This window comes from Gekko japonicus, unplaced genomic scaffold (genome assembly GCF_001447785.1).
Source record: "Gekko japonicus isolate JY-2015 unplaced genomic scaffold, Gekko_japonicus_V1.1 scaffold531, whole genome shotgun sequence".
In the NCBI taxonomy this organism is placed as follows: Eukaryota; Metazoa; Chordata; class Lepidosauria; order Squamata; family Gekkonidae; genus Gekko; species Gekko japonicus.
In genome coordinates, this window is record NW_015162494.1 from 683,846 (window position 1) to 703,136 (window position 19,291).

The window sequence follows — 19,291 nt, forward strand, 5'->3', positions numbered from 1 at the left end:
TTCTTAGCTCTGTCTTCATTCAACATCTCTTTTCCTGATGAAAAACGACTTTCAATCACTTCATGTAATACTTAGGCAGGGATGCCCAGCTAGTAGCCTGTGAACTGCATCCAGACTGAGCATCTGGCATGATGTAGTTTCTCGGTCTTCATTCAACATTTCATTTCCTGATGGGAAAAAAGAGAGAGACCTGCCAGGTAAGGAGCCTGTCATTTGCATGCTACCTTTGGCCTCAGCAGTGCTGCTTCCTGAGCATTTTTGTGCAGGAGGCAGTGCCACTAAGGTGAAAAAGAGCACAAGGTAGAGTTGCATACGGCATTTCGCCTAGCAAGACTTCTTCTGTGGGAAGTAGTCATTCTGTAACTCCGAGGATTCAGAGCCCTCTGGGCTGATCTCTAATTTGCCAGGTGTGGGTGTGGTGGTTATATGCAGGTTCCTTAGCTTGGAGGCATGGTCTTATTCTAGCCAAGCCACTTTGGAATGGATGTAGTTCATTGGGAAGGTCCAAAGCATCCTAATATGGGCAGTGCTGGTGCTCAAGCTAGATCTATTCTGAAAGTCTTTCTGCTCCCCGATTTATTCGTTTTAATGTGTAGTAGAAAACAACAACAGAAGTTTCAATTTCTCTCTTGTACCTTTTTCTCCAGACACTATGATGCTTTTATTTATTGAGGCATTTGTGTAGAACCATTTAAAGATAATAGGATGACAGAATATTGAACTTTTTGCACACGCACATCTCCCAACAAAATGGAATAGAACTTTATCCTGTCTGTCTGCTAAAACGTATATTTAAAATGCAGGTAAATTTATAATGCAGTCCCTTTTGAGGAAAAAGTGGAGTGAAACTAATAAGCAGTTCAAACTGTGAGCCCTGGGGAACCTGAAGTAGTGGAGTCCAGGCAACTTGGTGTCCTCTAGGACTGCATTTTGTAGCCACAATACCACATGGAGTTTAAACCATTTAAGGACCTGTTTGCAGGGTTGGGGTGCTGGTCTATTGATAACTAACATCTAAATGTGTGGGGTTTTGAGAGAGCAAGGTTTGAGGCAACATGTGATTCTGTCAGTGTGTTCTGTTGATAGGAAGACATGTACTAAGTTTATTTTCATTTAACTCTGATTTTATTGTACGAGGTATTCAAGGGCAAAGTGTTGTGAGGTTTTGTTTGAAGCCTGCCCCACTACGTTTGTCAGAAAAAGCCTTTTATTAAGAAAGACAGAAAAAGAGGGTTTGGATTGCACTTTTGCAGAGGAGAGAATATGTACATAGCAAATGAATGTTGATGAAATTTAAAATAATTGGTTATGATGCCATTTTGTGTGGTGTATTTTGGTTGTGATTTATCTGTATTAAAATAATTGAGATCATTGTGTCTGTGGTTATTTCAGATCTAAGAATAAAGTCTCTTATGGTGGTTGTGCAGTATTAGGAAAATTATAAGCCCAGTATTTCCATTGCTTTCTGCTTATTTTTATTGTTAACAATATTTTAATTATTTATATCACACAAGAGCTCAGGATAGTACTGTCCCATTTTATCATCATAAAGATTGTGAAATCGATTAGGCACTGGCTCAAAGTTATGCATCACTGTGTGAGGATTTGATCATATAAGTTTCTGTACTGGGAGCCAGTTCCTTGGAATTCAGTCACAAATTGGAGCATTTGCTGTAGTAGCCATTGTAAATGCTCAGACCCTCATAGGCAGAACTTCAAAACTCATCTCTCTGTGTTATGAATGCACCTTAACTAGTTGACTGCAGGAGTGCCCCAAGGACTTGTAGATTCCATGAGTTGGTGTCACGGCTCAGGTGGGGTGTCACCTGACGCTGCCACCACTCTGGATTTAGGATCCCTTGAGAAGGCCCAGAGCACCCTCCCAAGACCTTCAGACCTCCCTTTTGGCCAAATAATAGGCATGAGGACCAGGCAGAGTACAACAAGGAAAAGGTTTATTTTATAGGAGGTCAAACAACAAGGTGCAGAATAACAGTAAGTGGGTGAAAAGAAATCAAATGCCGTAACATGTCTGAATATATACTGTCCCTAGCTCACTATTGCAAGTGGCACTAGACCACTCACCCTTCGCTCAGGATGAGGGTTTCTTCCCTGCAGCAGCCTTCCTTCTGGCTCTGCCTTCTGGGAAGAAGAACAGCTTTTCCTGCTACTCCAGTTCTTTTATTCCAAGCCCTCCTCTTTTCCTATTGGTCAATTTTGGCTCCAAATCCTCTCAGGGGCTTCTGGGAGCTGTAGGCCCAGCCTCACCTACTGCTAGCCAGGCTCCCTAGGCCTAGTAGGCCTCTAGTGGCACAGCCCAGATCATGACAGTTGGAATGCTCATATTATTATTTAATAGTAATAGTATCATTTGAGGATGTATAAGTTAAATATCCTTCTGATTTGAAGTATTGTTCCAAAATAACTATTGGACACCTTCGATTTTAATTAGGTACTTTGAATACCCACATAGTACATTTTTGTGCCAACTGATGGTATGGATAGGTTCATACATGGATGTGGGGACATCATACTCGATATGGTCACTTCTGCTTAAAAATTGATTCCTTTCAGAGTGTGGTTTAGCATTATGAATCTGAAGAACATAAAACAACTCTTTGGTACAGGGGCTACTCTCTTGAATTACCATGGCTACCTCCCCCATGTCTATTAACAAGCAATCACTGTGATTTAAGGCTACTGTATTTTATAGTTAATGAAAATACCAATGGTTCTTACATGTGACATAGATAACAGAAAAATATCACAACTGATGATATGATGCTGTATCACAAAATATAGAAAAGTCCCATCCTTATGATATTGTAGAGCAGCTTCTGTAATAAGTCACAGTAAATTGCTGAGCATCTAGATGTAAGCCCATTTTGTAGCTGATCTTCCAAATTGCTGATTCACAGTAGATCTTCCTCAGAAATTATCTCCCTAAAATTACTTCCCACATGTCTGCATGTTCAGATTGGGGTGTTTTATCTGCAGATTAATTTAAAGCTAGTATTTTAAAAAATTCCAATGTAATTCTGAGAGCTGTAGATGAAATCTGAGGGAGTTACTGAAGGTTAAACTTTAAAGTTAGTTTTCAAGTAAGGCAGTCTCCTGGTAGTATTTGAGGCAAGTAATATGTTTCTGAAAATGGAAACTTTGGGGTACAGGGAAAAAATAACTCAATGTTTGTCCAGCTGTCAAAATGCATATATAGTGAGGGGGCGGGAGAGTGGTCAAAACTAGAGCTGCTATTTGTCTTTTTTAGAGGAATAATCAAGGTGTCTGAGTGTTATCTATATGTGTTTTGGACAGATGCTTAAATTTGTATCCCAGTTGTACTTATTGGTATTAAGACTTTATTTTTATTCTGACAGCGTTTAGAGAAACATCTGTTCATTGTGATACTTGTAAACTTGTCTAAATTAAATTTAAAAATCAGATTTTCATAACGTTTTGCTTCTACATCAGCTTCCATTGTTATTGGCTCCCGTGGAAGCTTAACGCAGGGTTCCCCAACCTTTTTGAGCCTGCAGGCGCCATTTGGAATTCTGACACAGTAGGTGGAGTCAGCCATTGAATGACTGTTGCAGCTTGTTTTCAGACTGAAGTATTCACTCAGTGAAGATTCTTGTGTTGTGGTGGCAGTTCCTGCCAAAGCAACATTTTTTTATTGTTTTTTTTTAAAGAAAGGAGGGAAATAGAGGAAGTAGGGAAGGGGTACAAAATAAGAAAAAAAATGTTTACAATTATTTCTACATACCCTATTACATTGCGTTAACACTTCTACAATTTGGTAATCCTTTATATTAAATCTAGTCCCTTAAATCCATATATTTCTTGACATCTGCAAAAAAAATCAAATTATTGTCCTTACAACATAAAAGCATTCTATAATTTCTTTAAAAAGAATGATACCATCTTAATACTTTTCCCCCATAGTCATGTTTCAGTTGTATTAACTTCATATCCATGGATTCTCATAATCCAATCTTTTATAATCTCTTATACTTCAAAGTCAATCTATACACATATATAATTCTACTGCTTATAAATAGCCATTCTATAACCAAGACATTCCAAAAGTTTTATATTAACCCTTAAAAAGAGACATAATACTAATTTCAGTCTCACATTTTTTACAAAAGTTTCCGTGTCTGCTTATACATAATCATTCTATAATCAAAACTTTCTAAATAACAGCATACCTAATACTAAATGACTTCACATTTCTAGTGTTGATAATATTTACCTTTAAGATTTTCTGAAATACTACATTATCTTAAGGCAGATATTTCTTTAACATTTAATTTGATTTCAAGTTTAATTAATAAATGTCACATACTTTTATAGTATTTGATTTTTAAAACATATTATAAAAATTTAATTTTTTCCATATAGCTATTATTAGTATTTATTTTTGAATCTCATTATAAGGTTTTGGACTTTATGAAATTATGTATAAAAACTATCATACCATTATTTCTTTGACATTTAACGTGAGCCCTCCGTTGTGCCGTTCTCTTTCATGAATGCTGCAGGGCCAGGCAACTGCATGATTACAATAAGCCACTGCCAAATGCAAGGAACCATTGTATGTGACCAGTGGCTGTAGATTAATGTGCAGATCCACATCAGGTGCAACAGTACAGTTCAATGAGTACTTGGGAGAGCATGGTGCTGCATCCTTTCTGGGCTGGGGTAATGGCACTGGGGTTCCTTCCTGTTAAGTTGGTGAGATGGAACTCCTGTGTAATGGCTGTAAACTAGAACTAAACTAAAGCCCTTCGAGGCTTCTCATGATTGGTGTTTGGCACATTTGTAGTGGGGTGAATCCAATCTTCCTCCAAGTAGCCTTCAATGTAAATGGCTCTTCCTCTAATGGAAGAGCTACTTAAGTTGGAGTAAAGGCCTTTGAAATTGAAGGAGGGCTTGAGACTGGAACCAATAGGAAATGTGGGGTGTAAATACTGAAATCAGTAATTTGTTCAGTGGAGTGGTAGGATAGGGATAGGATCCACCTCAGTGATTTCCTGTTACAACCATGGTACACCCCCCTATTTGCAAAAGAGTTTTGGGGTGCACTGTACAAGGGGATGTTCCATGCTCATGTTATAGCATTTGAATGACATCCAATGTGTTCATATCAGGACGCCGGAATGTTTGGAATAGCATTCAAGCGAGTTTCTAATCTACTGTATGTCCAGTATAAGAACAGGTATGGTCAGACAGCAGAGTAATTAACATATGGAATTCACTGCTGCAGGAAGTGGTGGCAGCTACAAGCATAGACAGCTTCAAGAGGGGCTTGGATAAGCATGCAAAGCAGAGATCCATCAGTGGCTATTAGCCACAAGGTATAGATGAAACACTCTGTCTGGGGCAGTGTTGCTCTGTATTCTTGGTGCTTGGGGGGCAACACTGGGAGGGCTTCTGGAGTCCTGGCCCCGCTGAAGTTCTGGCCTGATGGCACCTGGGTTTTGGTCACTGTGTGATACACAGTGTTGAACTGGATGGTCCATTGGCCTGATCTAATATGGCTTATGTTCTTAGGAGCAGTTGCATGAATATGTCAGAAACCTGATTTTAGTAATTTAATAAGGTGCCAAGGAAGGAAGTATTTTGCAATTACAAAATACATTTCACAGACTCTAGGCTGCTCTATTAATGCAGGGTACGGCAAAGGAAACTTCTGCATGTTGATGCATGACGTGAATGTGAGGCTCAGGGAGCTGAAGATACTTTTGATCTATTCAGCAGCAGGGTGGTGTCCTCAGCACAGTATTATGGGTGGGTACAGGCAGCTAAGCTATATAATGAGGATAGAGGCTTCAGAGGTGCCAAATGGCAGAGATAGGCAATCCTCTGGCATGCGTTGCACATCGCAGCATGTAGACCGTTTACTGTACCAGTAAACCATGCAGATCACTACATCAGTCTCAGTGGTTTCTACAGGCGTCTAACCCACTATACTTCAGTCAGTATACAGGTCTGGGACTAAAAAGAGCTGAGGCGATGGGATTGCCACTCGGGCTCTGTTTGCTCCCAGTCTATCTGCCTTGAGTACATCCCCTGTTATTCCCCCTCCCCTTTTTTACAAGTATGTCAACATCTTTGCAGGTGGACTTGCTGGGCACTCTGGCAAAAAAAAAAAGTTGCCTATCAGTCAGTTACAGCATACAAAGAGAGGGCCTCTCCAGGGTTCATGATTTTTGGTTGTTCAATTATGGGTTCACTGAGGAAACAAATGCTTGCTCTCACTCAAATCCCGATGCATGTTTGAGAAACAGTGCCGCCCTTGAAAGTGCGTGGTTCTTCAAGAAAATGAATACTAAGCCTTGTTCTTTTTTCTTTTTCTTTTTTAAGCCATTCACCTCTTTAAGTGAAGGGCTTATATTTGAACCTAAGCAGCTAGCACATGCTGCCTTTGCAGACTGCTTGTCTGCAAATTCTGGATGGTTTAAAAGCTGTACACACACACAGGGGGCATTCATTATGTTTCCTTGCCCAGCTTCCAACTATAGCGTCTGCTAATGCTAGTAATGATACACCCTTTTGTTGAAACCAAGAAAATAGCAGCTTTATGACATCCAGCGTGTGACTCACTTGACTGCTAGGCTCAAAATATAAAGCCTGCTTCAACTGCCTCTTTTGTTAAAGAGGGAACGCTAGTTCAGTGGGTGGGTCAGGTTCCCTGTGAGTGGGTCACTAGCTCCAGGTGGCAAGTGTTTGGTACACCAAAGGGCAACCGTTTTTGTTTCCGTGGCAGGGATCAGAACTGACATTCAGATGAGGCATGAATGAAGAGATGTTCCAGCATGAACAACTGTTGTCTTTGCACAGTTCAAGAATGGTTGCAGTACATGGGAAATAGCATCCCCCGCCCCCATGGGGTTTATGATTACAAACTGGGCGTGCACAAAAATGCAGTGATTAATGCTGAAAGTAAACAAGAGGGGTGGTGGAGTTTAATAGGCATTCCTCTGTCCAGGCAACCCTGTGTTTTATAAAAGGTGGTGGAATAATTAATGGGGCATTGTCAACACTCAAACCAAGCTGCAGAATTCTTGGATGCTGCCATGATGGTTAAGCAGGTAAAAAAAAATGTCTATTGTGAAGACACCGTTCAGAAGTTTGGAGCATATAGAAGATAACACCCCTGGTTGTGTATGTAGTACTTCACAGTTAAGAGCAGGTTCCTGTGAGGCAATTGGGGGGTCCAGTTATAGCTGTTTTTCTTTGCCAGTCCAGGATCAATTTCTGCCGCTTTAATTGAGGTTCCGAGACAGGCAGCAAGGGAGGAAATATGGCCAATATGTTCATGGGGTTATTTTTTAACCTTGTTTGACACGGGTGAACTCCAGTGGAGTGTAGGGTTGCCAAGTCTGAAGCGGCGCTGGAGTGGGGGACTGCAGCGCCGCTTCAGGAGTGTGTGTGCGCGCCGTAACCACGTCACCCAGAAGTGACGCGACCACGCCGGGCACGCTGAGGGCGGGGCCATGACCATCTGAGGGGAAACCATAGAGTTTTCCCTTGGATGACCGTGGCCCCGCCCCCAGCGTGCCCGGCGTGGTCGCGTCACTTCCGGGTGACGTGCACGTCGTGTGCTTTGGTGGTGGGGTTCCCCCCAGGGCCCGATCCGCCGGTGGCAGGGAACGGGCCTCTGGGGCGGGGTTTTCCCCACCCCCTGGGGGGACTTGGCAAGCCTAGTGGAGTGTCAGGATAGATAAGCAGAGCCTTAACCCACATATCTGCAAGTCAGAAAAATGACAGGCCCCAGGAACAAATAAATGCCCCTGGGGGTATCAGAAGCACTCTGTGATGGAAAGGACAGCCCTTGGGAGTAGCGCAATGATTCTGGGAATGGAATGATGGCGCCCAGACCTTCCCATCCTTTGGTACCCCTTACTTATGCAAGGAATAGTGGTAACATTTCTTCCTTAAAGGTTGTTTTCGGTTTTCAAGGGCCATCATTACTCCTGCTTTTCCCTCAGATCCAGCAAAGTGAGTACCTAGGCATAAAGCTAAGGCAGAGTCTCTACTACACAACAGTACTCCAGCTTTGTTTCCAGTCACGCTGGAGCAGCCTCCAACAAAACATGGGGAAGAAGGTTTTGTAAGGAAGCACTTGGTGTACCCCAATGTAAATCCCTATGCCAGTTTCATTCCTCAGACAACCTTCTGGTAGTATGCTCACCTAGGATGGTCTGTTTGGCAACCATCTAGGCATGGCCATTCTCTGTGGTAGGTTCATTCCCGTGGAATCGCCTACCAGGGTGTGCGGTGGGCATCTTCAATTGCCACATTCACAAAACCATGCTGTTCTGTTCCGGAGGACATTTGGGGGAGGAGTTGTGTTAATTCTGTATAGGGGCTTTTAACTCTGTGTTTTAATTCTGCACTTGTTTTAACTGATTGGGCATGTACAATGTCTGTGTCCTACAGCTTTTGCTGTTTTGTTAGCTGTCTTGAGTTTGCAGACATAAGGTGGGTGATTAAATGTGTTAAATAAAGTACATTAAATAAATTACTGTCTGTTTTCTGTGCTTTCCCACCTGCCTGTTGTTTTGTCATTCCTGTTTCCTGGCTTAATCTACGCTCATAGCATAGTATCTAGGTTCAGCATACAGAATCAAAAGCAAAAAGCATTACAGAGAAGAGACATCATAAGGAACATTGAGGAGGTGCTTACGCTTTGTAAATGCAATAAAGAGAAATTTGGCAACATTCCTTGGTATTACAGTGGATTTGTCCTCCAATAGATGCTTCAGCAAAAGTTCCTCAGAGTGGATTACTAATTGTCCTTGGTGCCTGAATGACCATATTATAGGTGTAATTAAAAGGGCTCTTTCTTCTGCATAATAGGAACAATGGAATAATATATGGAAAAGGGTCTCGATTGACTCGGAGGGGCATGAGCAAAATCTCAAATGCCTAGGGATGCGTTGAAATCTTCTGACAAGAACTGCCGATGGAAAAGTGTCAAATCTAGCTCTGGAAAAAGCCCATCTATGATTTGGGTTGGGAATATTAGCTAAATATAAAGGAGCAGTCATATAAAATTTGGGTTTCAAAGATTTGTAAAGAGGCGAGAGTACAGCATGGGACGTTTGCTGCTCAATATCTCTGAGACGTTGGTGAACGATATTTTTTGCCCTATCGTATCCACTTTCCAGAAGTTGGTTCGGGTCCAATCCTAATGTTCTCAATTTGTGAATGGCTCTGGTGGACCACTGAGGGTAAGGGGATGCGGCCAATAGAAAAGGAAATAACCCAACGGGAAAAAGGTGAACTTTAAGCCAAAAGCCGAGAGAATGCAACCAGATATTCAATTCGACTGTACTGAGACCAGCTTCTTGTCTCAACATGACATTAGAGGTACATCTTGGCGTATTAAATAAAGATCTCAGAAATTTTGATTGGACCAGTTCTAGTGCCTGAAGGTTTGTAAATTGCAAAATTTGTGTCTTATATCTCATTTGGGCTAAAACATTAGCAGAGAATAGTTTCAAGGCAGCTGGAATAAAGCGTGCACCATCCTTCCTAAAGAATCTTAGTATAGCAGAAGCGGTTCTTTCCGCAGAAACAGCCACTGATTTGATGTGAGCTGCAGGGTTACCATTGAATGCAAATGTAACCCCCAAGTATCTAGGTTGTTTGGGGCCTTAAGGATTTGCTGCTACCTTCCCCATCAGCATAACACATACATCCTTGAGGCAGCTGGATTCCTGGCCAATTGATGTTGCCAACAACTGCTATTGCCAGTTTTCCTGTTGTTGAGCATTCTTTGCTTCCTGGTAGCTTCAGGTCCTCTATATTTTAAAATTCCACCCCCACAGGAGACAGCCCCGGCATGCCTCCTGGGGACCGCGTTTGCCTCCTTGTGAGGAGGAAGGAAGGAAGGGCTGCGGTGCAGCCTAAACTCCAAGAGGGGGAGCGGAGCCTACGCAAGTTTAAAGGCTGGCTCCGCTCTCCCATCTCAGTTGTCGTCTCGGCAGGCGGAGTTTCGGGGCCGCTGCGGGATGTGAGGCTACAGGTAGGGCTGCCAAGTGGGGGCGGGGGGTGGGTAAACCCCCGCTTTGGAGGCCCGATTTCCGCCGCCGCGGAATCGGGCCCCGGGGGGAACCCCACCCCCACGTGCACGTCACCAGGAAGTGACATGGGCACGTCGGGCACGCTGGGGGCGGGGCCACAGCCATACAAGGGAAAACTCTATGGTTTTCCCTTGTATGGCCGTGGCCCTGCCCCCAGCGTGCCTGGCGTCCTCCCGTCACTTCCAGGTGACGTGAGTGCTGCGCGCGTGCAAGACGCCGGCCGGGAGCCCGCGTAGCTAATTCGTAGCTAATTTACGAATAAGGCGATTCTGTGTTGTTTTTAAAAAATAATTCTCATTATTATTTGCTATTAATGTTGCAATAGTTACACTGGCCATTTTTGTAGCAACATCAGAAAATATTTCACAGTGTGGTAGGTCACTGGTTCATATATTCCCCAGTACTATCTGCTCAGGGAGGGAAGGTGACATGGTAAAGCCTGAAGCTAAGTAAGATTGGTACTTGGATGAGAAACCACCAAGGAAGGCTCTGCAGAGGAAGGTAACAGTAAACTACTTCTGCTTCTCACTTGTCTTGAAAGCCCCCTGCTGGGGTTGCCAGACGTTTGCTGCTACTTAATGGTACATGTATGTACTATCTGCTCTGGCAGTAGAAGTCTGAGGTAGCACACATGTCTGTTTCCTACCCCTTGGACTTTTTAACTGTAGTGAGATCTGGGACCAGCTGCATGCACATTTATTTACTGAGTTTTCTGTCTTGCCTTTTGCTTGTGGCTGAAAGCCATGACTACCTGTGCATGCAGTCCTGAAAACAAAATGCACCCTTCCTGCCCCGTGAAGGTGAGCTGGACTGAAGTTGCATGAGAATTCTTTATTCTGGCATTTTGTAGTTTTGGTGGATCCATCCATGTGCATTTTTACATGGAGTGTTAACATGGTTTCTGAAAACGAGAGTTTATGAGGAAACAGTGCAATCTCGTGCAAGTTTACTCCAGTTTAAGCCCAATGAAATGAACGGGTGTAGACTGAAGTAACTCCACAAAGGAATGCACAGTAAGAAACTTAAAAAAAAATGTAGCTAGAGCACTTTTCATTTGCAGAGGCATCCTGCAACTTCTAGCTGTTCTTCTGGCCCTGTGCCCAGTTTTCAAAACTTCTCAGTGTTATATGTTTGTGCATCATTGTGCTTACTAATGCAGATTTTCATTAATTTTACCTCACAGGTGTGTCAGTTGAATTGCAGACCACAGGTAGAGACTTGCAGCAATTAATCATCTGCTTGGCTTGTCATGTGGACTCTTCCTGGGTGTTGTGGTGGGTGGAGATACTAAAAAAAAAAGTGAACAATCAAAAGCCTGACCTGTCATAGCCTAAATATGGCACATTTTTGGCATAGCCTGTTATGCAGAATTACCAATTCTCATACGCCCAGAAATGGCCTCTAAAAATTAGCAGTGAGAGTACATACTTTAGACAATACATATGTCTGCACCAGAAATCGAAACTAGTTTAGCTGTTTGGATTTGTCCCAAGTGAACTCTGGGGGACACAACTCATTTCAGCATATACAATTAAGAACTGTTTAAAAGGTAAAGGTTCCCTTGCTCGAAAGCCAGTCGAATCCGACTCTAGGGTTGCGGTGCTCATCTCCGTTTCAAAGCCGAAGAGCCAGCGCTGTCCGAAGACGTTTCCGTGGTCATGTGGCCGGCATGACTAAACACCAAGGTGCACGGAACGCTGTTACCTTCCCACCAAAGTGGTACCTATTTATCTACTTGCAATTTCTTGCTTTCAAACTGCTAGGTTGGCAGGAGCTGGAACTAGAGACAGGAGCTCACTCCGTCATGCGGCACCTGGGTCACATGTCACCTTTACCATAATCTTGTTCAGGGGTCATTTCGTAGAAAAAGAGGTGCAGGAGCTCATTAGCATCACTCATTAGCATAACTTATTTGCATATGCCACACCCCCTGACATCGCCGGAAGCTACCCTACAACAAGCATGAAAATACAGATCAAGTTAGTATTGCTATTTATTTTTGTGATAGTTGCTATACAAAGTCTCCTGGGTTCAGCTTTTTAAAGTCCAGTTTTCTTAGAAGGGCAAATTAGCTTTTGCTATATATGAGTGGGATTGGTTTGTTTTGTAAAAGAAAGTTACATTCTTATCACACCAATGTACTGTATAGTTACATGAAAAATAAATAATTGGAAAAGCCCTGTCCAAATAAATGGCCTACTTGTATGAACAGTGTGACATTAGAGAATGGGACTTGTGCAAGATCACAGCTTTTTTTATGTGCTCAGCAACAACTTTTAATAATGGAAGAAGAGCCACAATCTCATGCAAGTTTCTCTTTCAGTCACTTCCAAACACTCCAGCGAGTGGTACACATTCTGCATGCTCCATGTTTCACAGGGCTGGCAGATCTACTATCTGGAAAAGGTATCCTCCCTTCTCCAGTAAATTAGGAATAACCTGACCCCTTGAAAGAGAGGTGTGCCTTAAACAGAGTTACACACATGACACATATAATAACATTTTTGTTGTTGTTGTTGTTCAGTCGCACAGTCGAGTCCGACTCTTCGTGACCCCATGGACCAGATCCTGCCAGGCCCTCCTGTCTTCCGCCGTCCTCTGAAGTTGGCTCAATTTCATGTTCGTTGCGTCGATGACACTGTCTAACCATCTCATCCTTTGCCATCCCCGTCTTCTTTGACCTTCAATCTTTCCCAGCATCAGGGTCTTCTCCAGGGAGTGCGCCCTTCTCATTTGGTGGCCAAAGTATTTGAGCTTCAGTTTCATTATCTGGCCTTCCAGGGAACAGTCAGGGTTGATTTCTTTATAATAACATTGAATAATATTAAATACATAACCAAGTTGCCTTCTTCAAGTGCATACAAGCTAAGCTTTGCCTGTTGCTGTGAGCAAAACAATTCCCAGGGCTTTTTTTTCTGGGGGAACATGCCAGAACAGAGTTCTGGAACCTCTTTGACAAAATTCTTTTTAAAGGACCCGTTGAAGACATCATTAACCTGACCCCCTGACCCCCTGAAATGCAGTGGTCATCCCAATTAAGTGGTACTTAAAGTGCCAGCATTCTGCTGTTGCCCTGGCCTGGATGGTCCAGGCTAGCCCGATCTCGTCAGACCCTCTGAAGCGAAGCAGGGTCAGCCCTGGTTAGTACTTGGCTGGGAGACCACCAAGGAAGCCCAGGGAAGGCAATGGCAAACCACCTCTGAACATCTCAGGCCTTAAAAATCACTATGAGGTCGCCATCGGTCAGCTGTGACTTGATGGCACTTTCCACCAACAATTTTGTTGTTGTGTAAGAAAAAGGCCTGACAAAACCCTCGTGGGTGCGCACTTTGCACTCTCTGGATCCTTAAGTCATGTTGCCCTCATTCAGCCTCATCTACAGACAACAACTACATGGCCCCAGCCACAGAAAGTCACTTAAATCCACACAAAAAGGTCTGAATTTTACCATAAAGTCCAAATATTTCACACCATGGGAGGGCAGAAGGAGAAAATAATACTGTCTGTCTAACACATTTTGACTCCAGTGGCACCTTTAAGACCAATAAAGTTTTATTCATGGTATAAGCTTTCGTGTGCAAGCACACTTCCTCAGATACCTCAGGTGTCACTGGACTCAAACTTTGTTCTGAAACAAGGATGTCAGTCTTCTGGTGGCTACTGTTCAGTAAGGAATATTCTTTTGCTTGCATGCATATGGGATATACATGAGATCTAATGCAAAGTGGCATGAGAATAGTCCATTACTGTTTGATTTTTTTAAAATGGAAGAAAAATAGCTTTGCTTCAGTCCAAAGTAATCTGAACACTTCTCGACCCCCATAAGCAAAACAGTACTGCCTGTTCCATATACATCTTCTACATAACAATGAGGTTCCCTTCTTGGTGAAATAAGAATACTATTCCCCCTCCCTTCTTCTTCTTTTTTTGAAAGACTGGTTTATTCATTTCTCTGTAAACAGAAATTGCAGCATGAGCTTCTTTGCTCAGAACTAAGCCCCATGGAGTTCAATGGGTTTTACGGAGGTAAGTGACTTTAGGACTGCAGCCATCCAGCCCATTTCTAATGATGCTTACCAAATTCAGTGGAACTTACTCTCAAGTAAGTATCATAGGATTGTGGCTTTGGTTGCCTAATGCTTGTGAAGATTTTGAAAATCAAAACTATGCTATATTCAAGGAACCCTTTAATGTGTCTCCCCTTTGTCTACTTTTGACTCCCTCCCTTCCTACCATCCCTCATGAAATGCTTCCAATTTTTTTCCTGTGAACTTTTTATTATATTAAAAAAATCTATTTGTATCATTCTTAACCAATTTTGGGGATATATTAAGCTATTTTTGTATATAACAGAGAAATGTATAGACCTGTTTTGTACAAATGTTTTTAAATGTGTATATCTCAATACTTTTTAAAAAAAATCTGAACACTTTTGTGTTTTCAAGAGAAAAGAGCAAGAGTCCAGTAGGATCTTAAAGACTAACCAAATTTGTAGCAGGGTAAGAGCTTTCTTGACTCACCAGTCCTTGATTGGTCACTTCTTCAGATATTCTTCATGAGAGAGCAAGAGCAGGGAGCGCACCCAGCCCAGCAGCCTGTCACACCAAGAGATGCACCAGCCCTAGGAGGCTAGGCGAGTAGCCGGATGGCCAGCCTCCCCCTCCCCACCGCGGGGCTGCGTCCCCAGCACCCTCGCCCAGCCGCTTCGCCAGGGATCCCTGGGTGAGGCAGCCAGCCCGCCCACCTGCTCCTGCCCAGCCTGCGTCTCCACGGCAATAAATGTTTAAATAATGGCAGTGTAGTTTGTTGATAGTATAGCTATAATAGGTGAAACAAGGTACATACATTATCAGTTTGGTTTTTAGGGGAGCTACTTATTGTATGCTGAATATGAATGTAAGCAACAGGTTTCAAAGGAATATCCACTAAAAGATAAAGATGACTACAATTCTAAGGATTGCCAGTTTCTATTAAGCTACTTATTGTATGCTGAATATGAATGCAAGCAACATGGCTACAGGTTTCAAAGAAATATCCACTAAAAGATAAAGATTACTACAATTCTGCCAGTTTCTAGCATATTTATTTGGATCAGTGTTGAATCTTAGAATCTTAGATTATTATATTTTAGTAATTTAATATGTTATTTTTTTTCTGGGTGTGACTAATAACTTGATCCCAAGAGCACATTCATTGGTTCCGAAGAAATCCATGAACAAGTTCTTGCCCATATTAGTTCTTGCAAAGTTCTTGCCCATCAGAAAGCACATGAAGGACCATTTCTTTGAAGGTGATGCCACCTCAAAAGCTCCTTGCATACGGAAAGCTGATATGACAGGGAGCACTGATTTTAGAAGTCAAAAATATTTTCAAACATACAACTGGGGAGGGGTACAGAATTACAGGCTGCACCTCTTGTCAAATCAACATGTTCTGCATCTCACATGTTAACATTTTTATGAATGAGGATCCAGACTTAGGATCTAACACCCCAGTGCTGAGTACATTTATTTGGAAAGAAGTTCGCTTGAATTTGAATTAACTTGCATATGTGTGTACTTCTAGCCTCAGTAAGAACTGCACAGTAATCAGTCTTTTCTCTGAAATGCAGCTAACTTCCCATTTTGTCTGGTAACATAATTTATGAGGCAATCCTAAATGGAATTATACCATTTTGAGGTCCATTGAAGTCAGTGGGACTAGAAGAGTGTAAGACTGCATACTCATGTATCAATACAAATTTTTATTGGACAATATTATTTATTTTCATATAATACTCTTGGAAACCAACAAACAAAAGATCACCTACACTGAACAGTCTGTCTTCCCTGTGAACAAGGGCTTACTGCATTTAGTGTAGTCAAGCTACAAGTATCCCAGGGCTGTTTCTGGCTGTAGTCTTGGGAATTGTTTAGGACAAAGTGGCTTGAAAATTGTAGTTCAGCTGGAAGTGATAATGTTGGCAGTACACATGTAGACAGAGGTTTTAACAGCTTTGTGTTTGTTGCACCACTCCTTTTATTTTATGATTGATTCAGACCTCTTCATTATTGTTTAACCCCTTTTACTTCCACCACTCCACTCTCCTAAGTTCATGCTACTTCTCATATTTCAAATGGCACTGTTTTACATAAAACCAAAGTAATATTCAAGATCTGGTGGTGGTTGTTTGAGAGTATGCTGAATGTCAAGGGCTTTTAGGGCTTCCTACTTTATCATTGCTGAAGGCAGATAGTAGCATAGGGAAGATCATGTGTTTTGCTCTACTTCAGGAAAGAACTTTGTCTTGATTAGATGAGGCAAACTTCAAGCCCATTGCTACTCATTCAACTTGATGGCATATTAGCAAGATGACTCTCACAGTCTTGAAGGGTAAAACTCTGAATGGTTAGGAAGCCTCATAATTTCTTTTGTAAAAATAATCAGAGGAGAAGAATGAGAAGATGGAATTGTAGAAAGAAAGTTTCTTCTACATGCTACACTAATCAACTCCTTCCATGTCAGCATCAAGCAACTGAAGCTCTGGGTAATTTTCAGCAGGTTGCTCTTCAGGTTTTCCTTCTTGTTGCTCAGCTTTTGGGACAGGTGCTATTGGCTCCACAGAAGGGCTTGCTGTGTCTTGGTGCATAGGAGATGGTAATGTTGGCTCAGGGAAACAGAGCGGGCTGCATGTTTGTAGGTCATGTGACTCTTTGCTGGCTTCCTGATTGGTGTCTATGAGGGGCATTTCCAGGTGATGGGTCACTATGAAAGCTGTAGCCAGTTCTTTCAAGGCATTCTCATTAGCAACAGCCAAATCCTTCACGACCAGTTCATTAGCAACTGATAACTCATCAGCCTGGTCTGTAACAGAAGAGCTTGGACCAGCCTCATTTCCTAGGCTGTCCTCCTCTCTGGTCTGCTCTTCTTCCTCGTCTTCTTCTTCCCTTTTCTCCTCAGGGAATTGTGCTTCTTTTATTTTTTTGTACAGTACATTCCTTTCCTCCTGCAGTGCTCTACAGAGGTTCTCCAGCCTCTGAATTTTTGCCACAAAACACTCATATTCCTTGGCCCTCATGGATTTCTGTGACAGAGAAAAAAATGAACACATTTATTATTACCAATATAAAAAACAGAACTGGATAGGCTAAGGGGGGGCACATGACCTCTCTGTCTGTCTGTGTCTGTCTGTCTCTCTCTCTCACACACACACTCACACACACACACACACCAATTAAACTGCTTTACGTGACATCATACCACTGATTTGACCTCTACTGTCTAGTGTACACTTCTTCTCTTAGAGAAGAGCCCTTCTGGATCAGACTGGTGGCCCATCTAGTTCAGCATCCTGTCTCTCACGATGGCCAACCAATTCCTCTGGAGGGCCAACAACAGAGCATAGAGGCCGAGACCATCCCCTGATGTTGCCTCCTGGCGCTGGGATTCAGAAAATTTTGCCTCTGAATGTGGAGGTTCCCCTCATTTACCATGGCTAGTAGCCACTGATAGGCCTATCCTCCATAAATCTGTCTAATTCCCTTTTAAACCTGGTTTTTTCCTGTGGCCACCACTGTGTCCTCTGGCAGCAAATTCCACATTTTAATCACTCTCTGTGTCATAGTTCTCTAGAGATGTCATAGTTTGCTGGACTTCTGAAACCTTGCAATCTTCATTGCGACCTTGCAATCTTCATTGTGTGTGTATATATATATATATACACACACACACACACACACACACACACACACACACACACAATATATATATTCCATATTGTCATGCTAACTCTATTGGTTTTCAAGACTTGTGTTTGTCAGAAGCAAAAATCTCCCCCAAAATATTTTGTGAGAGGGGAATAATAACTCTTTACCTCTCTTCAGTCACCAATTGTCTAGCCAGGGCTCTTTTTGTAGATAAAGCCCAGCAGGAACTCATTAGCATAATAGGCCTCACCCAACAGCAGAAACTCATTAGCATATTAGGCCACACCCATGACAGCACAGCTCATTGGCATATTAGGCCACACCCCCATGTTACCAGAAGTGTGCTCATCCAGCCACACCCACCTTTTGCTTCTTATTCTGCTTACCTTGTTTGTTGTCAAAACCCAGGGCTTTTTTGTAGTAGGAACTCCTTTGCATGTTAGGCCACACACCCCTAATGTAGCCAGTCCTGATGAGTTTCTGCTGTTGGGTGTGGCCTATTATGCTAATGAGTTCCTGCTAGGCGTGGCCAACTTGGGAGCCATCCGGAACTCCATTCCTGTGCGTTCCTGCCCAAAAATAGCCCTGGGACAAAAAGATGGCTAAAGCATGGTAGAGGGTAGCCTGCATACTTATGAAGTATCCTCTCAATAGTTGCTGTTTCAGAGACTGGCTGTTAATAACATTAAACGTTCTTGGGTTACATCTTTTGGATTAATTAATTTCAGATGATGCTCTCAAACAACAAAATGTTCAAGAACTTGTTTCTCACCTCTTCAATCATGTCCAATAAAGCTTTATTGCAATTCTCAAACCTTGATTTCCACGTAGCTGTATCCTTTTCCAACTTTTTCATCTTCTTTGTCATCTAGAGAAATAAAATGCGTAGATCACAGTAGGAATGACAAAACATTATCTGGAGTTATACAAGAACTTCAGCTTGCTTTCCTTAAGGCTGTGGGTATTAAGGCTGCCCACATGATATGTTAATGGGTCTTGTATGAAAACACCACATAATTGCCTGTACCCAGTAGCTGCAGTGAAAAGATATTAATAATCAAGCACATGATAGCTGAATATAGCAGTAGTATGGAAAGATGAGTGCACGGCATGAATTATGAGCTGTGTCCAGATGGTACCATAAGCACTGAACATGTTGCCATAAGGATCCCTTCTTCTGATTAATTGGCTCCATTCTAGATTTGTAATCTGTATGTAATGACTGAATGCCAATTGATCTGTCAGCCCATTAGAGCCATAGCAGCTGTAGTGGAGCAAGTGAGTTTTAACATAGGATTTGAGACTGCCATATGACCGCACCACTCTCTGCAAGTTGTAAAATACATTACTCAGGCTGCGGAGTAATCCTTACTGCCGTGCCTACAAGGGTCCTCTGCTCAAAATGCAATGCCGGGGTCCTGTACATTGTGTAGTACCTGTTGATTAGGGAGACAGCAAGACCACACTGGCCATATTGCTACATTAGCAGAGGACCATTTGTGGGTTGTGTAT

The 19,291-nt window shown here is 42.4% G+C and overlaps 1 protein-coding gene across 3 annotated transcripts in view; it reads right to left on the bottom strand.

Annotated features, from left to right (window-relative positions):
- Nucleotides 1-15,817: 15,817 nt before the first annotated feature.
- TXLNB (taxilin beta) overlaps nucleotides 15,818-19,291 on the bottom strand; it is a 41,296-nt gene continuing 37,822 nt past the window's right edge. For all 3 annotated transcript variants that reach the window (XM_015406069.1, XM_015406067.1, XM_015406068.1), the window contains 2 exons: nucleotides 18,552-18,647; nucleotides 15,818-17,157 (listed from right to left, as the gene is read on the bottom strand). In XM_015406069.1, coding sequence (XP_015261555.1) covers nucleotides 16,576-17,157; nucleotides 18,552-18,647 — 678 coding nt within the window. In that variant the 3' untranslated portion in view covers nucleotides 15,818-16,575. The remainder of the gene's footprint in view (nucleotides 17,158-18,551; nucleotides 18,648-19,291) is intronic.